Source organism: Eupeodes corollae, chromosome 2 (assembly GCF_945859685.1).
Source record: "Eupeodes corollae chromosome 2, idEupCoro1.1, whole genome shotgun sequence".
Lineage (NCBI taxonomy): Eukaryota > Metazoa > Arthropoda > Insecta > Diptera > Syrphidae > Eupeodes > Eupeodes corollae.
The window spans coordinates 145,726,972-145,737,406 of NC_079148.1; the positions used below are offsets into that span (position 1 = coordinate 145,726,972).

At 37.0% G+C, this 10,435-nt stretch overlaps 1 protein-coding gene across 1 annotated transcript; it reads right to left on the minus strand.

Annotated features, from left to right (window-relative positions):
* Window positions 1-1,604: 1,604 nt before the first annotated feature.
* On the minus strand, window positions 1,605-7,580 carry LOC129945285 (uncharacterized). Its single transcript, XM_056054943.1, has one exon. The coding sequence runs from the start codon at window positions 7,578-7,580 to the stop codon at window positions 1,605-1,607; it is 5,976 nt and encodes a 1,991-aa protein (XP_055910918.1).
* Between the last annotated feature and the right edge of the window lie 2,855 nt (window positions 7,581-10,435).

Below are 10,435 nucleotides of genomic sequence, written 5' to 3' on the forward strand. Positions count from 1 at the left end.
TCTCGCTGGTTTTATATATTATATATATTGTTACTGTAAACCATGCGATGGTACCTTACCTTACCTAACCTACTCTATGAGCCTATAGGTGTACAACATGCAGCCCCGCACCGATCCGCGAAGAGGTTTAAGGAGGTTTCTATTGTATAAGATGACAATGATGAGGAGGAAGGCTATAACTCAAAAAATATAGAAAATTTGCTATTCAAGATTCGAGAACCACAAAGGTTGATTCAACTTTCAGAATCGCTGCTCTTTTGTAAATCTGTGTATGTGACTTCTTAATTTTGTGGCAAAGATATTCAGCCGAGTTAGTAGTGAGTTTAATTTAAGCGATAGTTTGGTGAAATGTGATAAATTAAGTGTGAATTTTAATGCATGCTTGTAATTCAAAAAGTATTTAATGACAAATGTAAAAACAGTTGAGGAAGTATTTCGACACATACCAAACTAAAGTAAAATATTGACGTAATGAAGTCAAAAAACGTAGATTATAGAAAACGTTGTCCTTTAAAAATTAAGCGAAAGAAAGTTTCTTCAGCTTGAACTTGAGATTTGAATCAAACATGACATATCTATGGAAGAGAAGTCGAAAAAGTTCAGCTATTCCAAAGTTCAAAGTTGGAAATTACGTTGTGGCAAATTCGTGATAGCATTTTTGATTTGTTTAACAAAAAATATTAACATAGGTACCTACATACTTTCTGTTCAAAAATCATCCACTCGAATGATCTCAAAACCCCGTTTCAAAGACTTTTATACAATTTTTTCTCAATTTATTTCTCTTTCCTTAGTTTCTTTTAATGTAAAAAATATTTCTTTGATCTTTTTTTTAATTTTCTCAAGAAATAAGGAACCGATTTACCTAAATACTTTTTTTGACGTGTTGAAAACTACATGAAAAAAGAGGCTGGGATGCAACCCACACTGATAACTTCCCATTCCGTCTATCGATTTGTCTTGCTTTAAAGTTTTTGTGTAAAAAAGTTATCAGTTAAATTATTCTAAAAAAAATATAAAAATAACCAACAATGTTTTGCATTTGACGAAATAGTTTGATTTCTATCTATTTTTGTTAACGCGACTTTTAGTAGTTAAATAATTTTTACCAATTTTAGTAGCATTTTTTAAACGTTTTTATTTCTTATATAAACAAATAAAAATTGGATCAATGAAATTAATTTGAAGTCAATATTTTCACGAGATATCGAGAACCGAACACCAATTTTTACCAAATTTGAGTAATAGATTTTATACGTTTAGGTTTTTTTTTTGTAAAAAAAAACTATTGTTAAATCCAAAGCAAATAAAGAATATTTTCCGAATTTTAAGCAAATTTATTGGCGCTAAAATTTCCTAAGAAATATATATATTTATAAGTCATAATATGTATAATATGTAAATTATTATAAATTCTTACGTTTAGTATTCAGAGTTTTTAGATTTAACTTAACTTTTAATAATAAAGGTTTTAAGTGGATTCAGTCCACGCGCTTTCTCATTAAAATCAAAAAGGCAATTTTTTCTTTAATTTTAGTTCACAATCGTTTATGTTTAGTTTAAATTCACAATAATTGTTAAATTAAGTTTTAAATATGCGCCATCTATTTTTCAACAGCTCCAGTGTTGCCGTGATTCTCAACATTCCCCCCCGGTAAGATGGAAAGTTGATCCGGCTTACCTGATACTGTAGAATCGGCAACATCTAATACAGCCAATTTTGAAACGGGTCGAACATAGACTCCCGATTTCGTCTGAATGACAACACTTCTAATTTTTCCATCCCGACTCGTGTTAAGCTCTAACACACGACCTTTAGGCCATTCATTTTTGGCATTATTTTCATCGATTATAATTACTATGTCATCAACGGAGATGGGCTTTGTGTGCTGGAACCACTTGGTTCGTCTTGTTAAGGTCGGGAGATACTCCCGGATCCATCTTCGCCAGAAAGAATTACTAAGCTGCTCAGCCATCATCCAGTTTTGTTTTAAGATAATGCCTTCATCTTTACACTCTCCTAACGGCTTTGATCCGTTTGAAGAGCCCAACAAAAAATGGTTAGGTGTTAAGGCTTCGTCATCCTCACAAGACACTGGAACGTAAGTCAATGGACGAGAGTTGATTATACCTTCAACTTCGGCCATCATTGTATTTAGTAGCTCATCACTCGGATTTCTGGTAAATTTCATTTGTAAAAGCGTTTGCTTTACCGATCGAACCAACCGCTCCCAGCATCCACCCATATGTGGAGCTGCTGGAGGAATGAATGACCATTTGACCCTTCCCTCACCTATACCTTCAACCAGTTTCTTACCATTTATTTGTTCAACAGCTGCTTTTAATTCTCGACTTGCTCCCCGAAAGTTGGTACCGTTGTCGGTGTAGATTTGTATTGGAGTACCTCTTCTTGAAACAAATCGTTTCAAAGCTTGGATGCAAGAACTAGTAGAGAGAGAATGGGCGACTTCCACATGAATCGCTCTTATAGTAAGACAGGTAAAAATAACACCCCACCTTTTTTCCACACGTCGCCCCACAGTTACAAGCATCGGTCCAAAATAGTCGATCCCAACGTATGAGAAAGGCTTAGTATACGTTTTTAACCTTGCAGAAGGTAGTTCCGCCATCACAGGTATCACTGGTTCAGCTCTTTGGTTGCGACACTCCTGGCATTTACGTTGTACTTTTTTAACCATTATACGTAAAGCGGGAATGTAAAATCGCTGACGTACCTCGTTCACAACTGTTTCATTATATTGATGTTTAAATTTACGGTGATAGTGGTCAAGAATTAGAAACGTTATATGGTGATCCTTCGGAAGAACAACCGGCCTTTTGGTTCCAAAATCCACATCAACTGCTGCATCTATTCTTCCAGAAATTCTCAACACGTTATGTTCATCTATGTATGGTGATAATTTATACAACAAACTTGTCTTTGGAAGAAAAACTCTGTCACCAATATTCACTGCATCTAGAAGTATGATTTCTTCACTGAACACATCTCTCTGTGCTCGCCTCCACAAACAACGTTCTGCATCGTCGATGAATTGTTGAAGCGTGAGATCTGGGTTGCGGGTAAAGTACCAATCAATGAAGAGGTAAACTCTTGACATGGCATTAAGAAGCTCCCTCCAATTTGAGAATTTATGAAAATTAATTATCCATTCCTGATTGACATCTTTGGTGCTGTGATGAAGATGTTCAACAAATTCACTATCTGGCTTTATAGAATCAAGTTTACACTTCGGCCAGAAGTTTTCATTTAACCACAAAAAATCTGGACCTCTATACCATGGACTTTGCGATGAAAAATCGAAATTCATTCGGGTTTTTGTGGCTTCATCGGCCACATTTTCTTTAGATGGAACCCACTTCCAATATTCTGCATGAGTTTTCTCAAGAATCTCGCCAATTCTCAAAGAAACGAACTGCTGAAATTTTCTGCTCGGTGACCTTAGCCAATAGATGACGGTTTTAGAATCAGTCCAGTATATTTGGCGTGTAAATTTAATTGAATGACTTTCGATGATTGTAGTTGCTAATCTGCTCCCAAGAACTGCAGCTTCAAGTTCCATTCGTGGAATTGATATGTGACGTAAGGGTGCAACTTTCGTTTTTGCTGCTATTAAACGGCACTCGATTTCTTCTCCATGCATAACTCGAATATATGCGGCCGAAGCTAGAGCCTCTTCACTTGCATCGCAAAATATGTGTAACTCAACACTATCTGCATCAAGAAAGTTAAGCACTGTTAAGTACCTCCGAGGGATTTTAATATTATTGATCTCAGGCAACAGACGAAGCCATTTATTCCAAATAACGAAATGCTCGTTTCTTATTTTCTCGTCCCAGTCAACACCAGATCTCCAAATAGACTGCAGCAAAATTTTAACGTTTACCAGAATGTTAGCAATCAGACCTAAAGGATCATAAATTCTCATTAAAAATTGAAGAACTTCCCTTTTTGTGGGTTTCTGCTTACCACTCATCACTTCAGAACACATTCGATCGCTATTAAATATGAAAAACCACTCATCATTTGTTGGGGACCACCATAGGCCCAAAACCTTTTCAGCATTCGACAAGGACACACTGGAGCACTTGTCAGCTGAATGACACTTCAATTCGTCCAATAAACTTGAAGAATTTGACCTAAAATTTCTTATTTCAAATCCACCTTTGCTATGTACATGAATTACATCCTTGGCGATTCTCGCTGCTTCTTCATCATTATCATAACTAGCAATATAATCGTCAACATAGTGATCTCTTATTATGGCCTTAGCAGCGTCAGGAAATTGTAGATTAAATTCTTGTGCGTTACGATTTTTAATATATTGTGCACAAAACGGCGAAGAAGTTGCGCCAAATGACATGACTTGAAGAATGTATGTTTCGACTTCGTTTGTTTTAGCATTACGCCAAAGGAATCGTTGTGCTTCCTGGTCATCAGCCTTAATTTGTACCTGGTGAAACATTTCTTTTATGTCCGCACACAGGCCCACATTTCGTTCTCTAAAACGAAACAAAACTCCAAGCAAGGGGGATGTTATGTCAGGACCAGTCAACAAAGCCGAATTGAGTGAAACCCCATTTATTTTTGCTGCCGCATCCCAAACGATGCGAATTTTGTTAGGTTTGTTCGGGTTTAATACAGGGAAAATTGGTAAATACCACGTTTTTCCTGTTACTTCAGATTTAGGGTCGATCTTCCGAGCGTAACCTTTAATAACATAATCTTCAATCAAGTTATTTATCAATATTTTAATATGTGGCTCTCTTACCAATCGACGCTCTAAGCACAACAGACGATTGTATGCATAAGTTTCACTCTTAGGTAATTTTAAGTTATCATTTCTCCAAAGCAATGGAACCTCGAATTTATCTTTAATTCTTTTCGAATGAGTGTCGAGTATTTTTTGTGCTCTATCCTCTTCAGGCGACATAAGTAGAACTTTTTTCGTTCCCACATTTTCCATTGCAAAGTAATCTTTCAGAGAATCGTTTAAAAACAAGTCATCACCAGTGCGGCATGGACAAATATCCAATTGAAAATTAAGGCTAAGATTCTTGACGGAAGTTATGTCACATGGGCCAAACGCCACCCAACCCAACCGCGTTTTGGTGGCAACAGGTTCGTTTGTATTTCCTTCTTTAGTTCGGAGCGGTATTCCCAAATTCCAATGCTTTAAACCTATTAAAATACGAGGTTTTGCATCAACAAATGACATAAGTGGAACACCCTTTAGATGTACATACCGTTTACATAAATCTTTTGCATTAATTGTTTGCTGCGGCAAATCCAAATCTTCCACTGTGCGCACACCATGAATTGAAAACTTATTCTGCATGTCTGCGCCAGAAATATCCAAATCGACCTTTCTTGAATTTGCTTCTTCTCGTACTACATTTGATGTCCACTTTAAGTGCAGCGGTAAATTTTCCCCTTCCAATTGCAAATCATCAGCCAACTGCGATTCCAACAACGGAGTAGACGACCCATCGTCAAGAAATGCAAATGTTTCTACCTTTCTCTCTTTTCCGTACAAGGTTACAGGCAATACTCTGAAGAGAATTGCATTCTCTTTTTGGTGAGTGTGACAATTCGATGGTGTTTGGGTCGCGATGGATGTTGATGGTGTTGGTTGTGCGATGGAATTCGAAGCCGTTGAAATTTGTAAATTTTTTGTTTCTTGACTGGCATTAGCGAGGGGAATTGGAACTGTGTTGTTAATTTTTTTGTTTGAATCATCAAAGGGAGTTGCAAATGTGTTGGTGAAGGGGTTTGAATTCGGAGTTTCGCCAACAGTAGTCTTCTTTGATGAGTCTGATTTTTCGATGTCATATTTAGGTGCATTCGTTTGATTATATGAGTAATTGTGAAGGAGCTTATGATGACGATAGGCACAGTTATTTTCTCCGCACAGCTGTTTGGATTGACATTTGTTGTTATGACGACGAAGGCAAGTTCGGCACAGATGTTTTTCTTTTACAATCGACCATCGTTGCTGTAATGAGTAGTCGAGGAACGTCTGACATTTAGCCAATGAAGTGCAATTTTTTTCGCAAATTTTACATTTTTTGGATGTTACTACTTCGTTGTGAATATTTAGATGTGATCGCTCTTGTCGTGATTTTTGCTCTGGAGATGAAATGCCTGAAAATATCACATCGTTTGCGGCTCGACCAACTTCAAATAACCAAGAGCTAAATTGAGAAATGTTAATTATTGAAAGTGTTTGTTTATATATGGACCAGTTCAGGCGAAGAGTTGGAGGTAGTCTCTCTACCAACTCCTGGAGCAATATAGGGTTGTTTAAATGCGATGAACAACCAGAAACTTCCATTGTGGCACAAATACTTTCAACCTCAAGTGAATATTTTAGGATGGATTCTAATTTATCTGCTTTAGGAAGCGGTTCTTGTTTGAGTTTACTAAGCAATGTGTTTATTATGATTTCAGGACGGCCGAACATCATTTGCAATGTGCTTATAATTCTGTCAACTTGACCGGGTTGTGACAACCGGCTGCGAACTGCATCGAGTGCTTTCCCTCTCAAGCTTGCCCGAAGGCGTACAAGATTTTCTTCTGACGAGAAACCGCAGATCCTGGTGCTGCTCTCGAAGCAGCTGATGAATAAAGCCCAGTCCTCAGGATCTCCATTAAACCGTGGTAGATCTTTTGGTGTGGAATGTCTTGCAGCCAATTGTCGCCGTGTTAACGTGGGATTATCTTGGAAATCATTTAAGGTTTCTTGTGGAATCTGATTATTGTTGTTCGTTGATTGTGGAAAAGTTTGTCTTTCTACATTATTTGTGTTCAATAAAGTGTTATCGTGGTTTTGATTGACGTTAAGGCCTAGCCAGTTATTATTTAATGTGCTATTATTAGGTAGATCGGCATTAAAAGTTACATTTCCATGCTTGGTTTGCATTTTCAACCAGTTTTCCACATTTTTTGAGGATGTAGGGGGGCCATCAGCGTTGTCGTTACCGTTGAGGTCATCTTCAACATCGTCCTCGTCTTCAGAAAGGTTGTCCTCAAGAATTTGATATTTTTTCGACAAGTACCTTTCTTGCAGCAGCCGTTCTTCTTCTAACCGTTTGAGTTGAAGGGATGCTCGCCTGCGTGATGAGGCTTTGGATGCTGTTGACATCGCCTTTGAAGTCATCGGATTCATTCCAGATGATTGACGGGGCATAGGATGGCCAGCAGTAACGGTTGATGGAAGTGTTTCTTGTAGATCGGCAGCCTGTCCTGCGAAGGGAATCTGTTCGGATAGAAGGATTGTTGATGCTAACGGTGGTGGTGCAATTGGCGGTGGCACAGCTGACGGGGGCACAGCTGACAGGGGCACTGCTGGCGGTGACACTGCTGTCGATGGCACAGCTGGCGTTGGCATAGTTGGCAGTGGCCCAACTGGTGGCGGGACAGCTGGCGGGGGCACAGCTGGCGGTAGTGTAACTGGTGGCGAATTTTGAGGTTGTGTCTGACTACCACTTGGAAAATTCATTCCACTTATTTCGGCGACTAAATCGCTTATTTTTTTTGAAGGCGGTGGGGTACGATGCATTTAGGTATATGTACTGGTTTTATGAAGGCACAAGGAAGGGAAAACTCAAAAGGTACTCACCTGGTTTAGCGATTGGGTAGGTACGGGCTAATCACGTGCTCCGTTGGCCAATCTCCTTTGGTCCTTACAACAATTTGTGGCGTTTCTAACGCTTATTCCAGATTGATGAAAATTCGGTAAACGAAATTTTAGATTGTTAAATCCAAAGCAAATAAAGAATATTTTCCGAATTTTAAGCAAATTTATTGGCGCTAAAATTTCCTAAGAAATATATATATTTATAAGTCATAATATGTATAATATGTAAATTATTATAAATTCTTACGTTTAGTATTCAGAGTTTTTAGATTTAACTTAACTTTTAATAATAAAGGTTTTAAGTGGATTCAGTCCACGCGCTTTCTCATTAAAATCAAAAAGGCAATTTTTTCTTTAATTTTAGTTCACAATCGTTTATGTTTAGTTTAAATTCACAATAATTGTTAAATTAAGTTTTAAATATGCGCCATCTATTTTTCAACAGCTCCAGTGTTGCCGTGATTCTCAACAACTATCAATTCGATTTTTCTCAAAATTGTATCGAATGTTGAAAATAATATTTCTCATAAGATCAAATTAGTTGAAAGAAAACATCTTAAAGCTTTCAAATTATATTTAACTGAAAATCTATTTTTACCAACTTTTGCTAATTTTTTTAAGTTTTTAATATTTGTAAAAAAAGCTGTTCATTCTATTTTTTTTTCAAACTTTTGCCAGATGTTGAAAACGTTATTTTTCGTTACACAATATTGTTTTGGAGATAAAATCAGTTTTCGTAGAGTTTTCGAGGTGGCAAATATTTTTTTTCAGTTTCATTCATTTGTAAAAATTCGAAACACTGGACCATAATTTCCTATTTAAATTTAAAAATATACGATTTAATATTTTGGCTGAAAATTTTACCGATGGGGGTATGGGGTATTGCCATTATGTTTTAAAAATAATTTTGGAATTGTGGTCACAACTGCTGTCATCAAAAACTCGATGAATATGCTCTTCGAAAGCATCAATCGTATAGGACTTATCTGGACAGACAAGCGACTTCAAATTACCCTAAAAAAATAGTCCAATGGTATAATATCGCACGATCTTTGTCAAAAGAAACTGAACATAAATCAAGTGACAGATGTCAAAAAGACTTACTTCGAAAAATGTACATTTATAAACCCCCAAAATATACAAAAATTTAAAAAGGAAATTAACAAAAAATAAAAAATTAAACGCTGTAACAGTTTTTATTCTTAAATAAAAGAAGGGCCATATTTAAAGGTATAGAGGCCTCTGGGCAATATAGAAGCGGAGGCCCCCTCGCCCCAAATTATAATTTTCATTTTTGAAAATGAGTCCAATTTGTTATTATCGAAACCAAACACATTCTCAATGCCATTTCGAGGTTTGGGAATGTAGTTCTGAAATATTGATTTTCGAGAATTTGGTAGTAAAATAGTTTCGGCGATTGATCTGTTCCATAGTCCTTTTTCTTTTTATATGAGGCAAGATCAAGACTAGGCTCTAAATTATCCGTTTACACTTTTACTAATGCCTCTATTGCAGCGTGCAAATTTTGAGCATCCATCTTCTCGATGCGATTCAGGAATACAAATCTCGAACGTACAGCTTCAAAGGCATGCAATCTTTTAATAAGGGAAATGGATAGCTGGTCAATCACTGGGATGAAGGCGGATACTTTGTATTTTTTCTTGGGTGACAGATTTGCGTCTTGTACTTTCCCGTAATCGATCAGATTCAACTTCACATTTCTCGTTCTTGTGCGTGAGTGTACATATTCATCAATATGGGATATTTTTTTGGCTGCTTCCTCGTATTTATCAAAATCATTTTGTTTGGATTCCACGAATGATTTCAATGATTCTAGTGCACGCATCGCCGATTCAAGAATCATTTTCGGGTCTTACAGCACCTTGTTTGTAGCGTTGAATCGCTCTCAGATATCGTTCCAAAATTTTGCAAACTAAGCGGTTTCCAGACCACTCATTTTCTATAGAAGATGCGTTGCTTCATTCCTCACGATGTCTTTTTCATCTTAATTGGAAGATATGCTGGTTAGAGCTTCTTCGATTTTCGAATAGCTGTTGACTAAGGCTTTCGTAGCTTCAGCTCGGCAAGGCCAACGAGTGTCGCTGAGCTTCATCAAGACTAAAAACTTTTCTTCTCCGATAATTCCTCATCAGAATTCGGTGCCTATCTGTACTGGCAGTGAAAAACGTGTACAAATTCTGGTCAAAATCATAGAATTGAACATCAGTTTTTGATATTTCGCTGATTTCCTGATTGGAGTGAACAAATATAGATGATTTCTGTTATTTAAGATTAATATAATTGAATAATCGTGGTACCCGTGGCATGGTGGTTAGTGCGTTTGACTGTCATTCGAGAGGTCTTGGGTTCGATCCCTGCCTGTGCAACCGAAAGTTTTTTCACGGGTGCTGCATCTTGCGAGGAATTGACAAATTTTCCAAGAGTAATTCTTGTCATGAAAAGTGCTTTCTCAAATTTGCCGTTCGGATTCGGTTTAAAACTGTAGGTCAACTCCATTCCTGACAACAGTACTCGCACACAGGAATGGTTGATAGTTGTAAATCACTAGGCCCTACTTCTCAACGGATTGTTGCGCCACCCAATTTATTTTTATAATGAAATAATCATGTATGTACAAAGTCCTGTAGGCTGTAGTTAAAGGTAGACGAGCAAAAAAAAATACATACCAAAGGAAAAGATGTATACTAGTGTTTATTAGTTGGAATTTGAAACAAAAATTTTCCGAAGTCTCTATAGTAAGGGTCTCCCGTATGTGG

Bases quoted from the DNA above. Each gene is read 5' to 3' on its own strand.
- LOC129945285 (XM_056054943.1), bottom strand. From the start codon at position 7,580: ATGCATCGTACCCCACCGCCTTCAAAAAAAATAAGCGATTTAGTCGCC.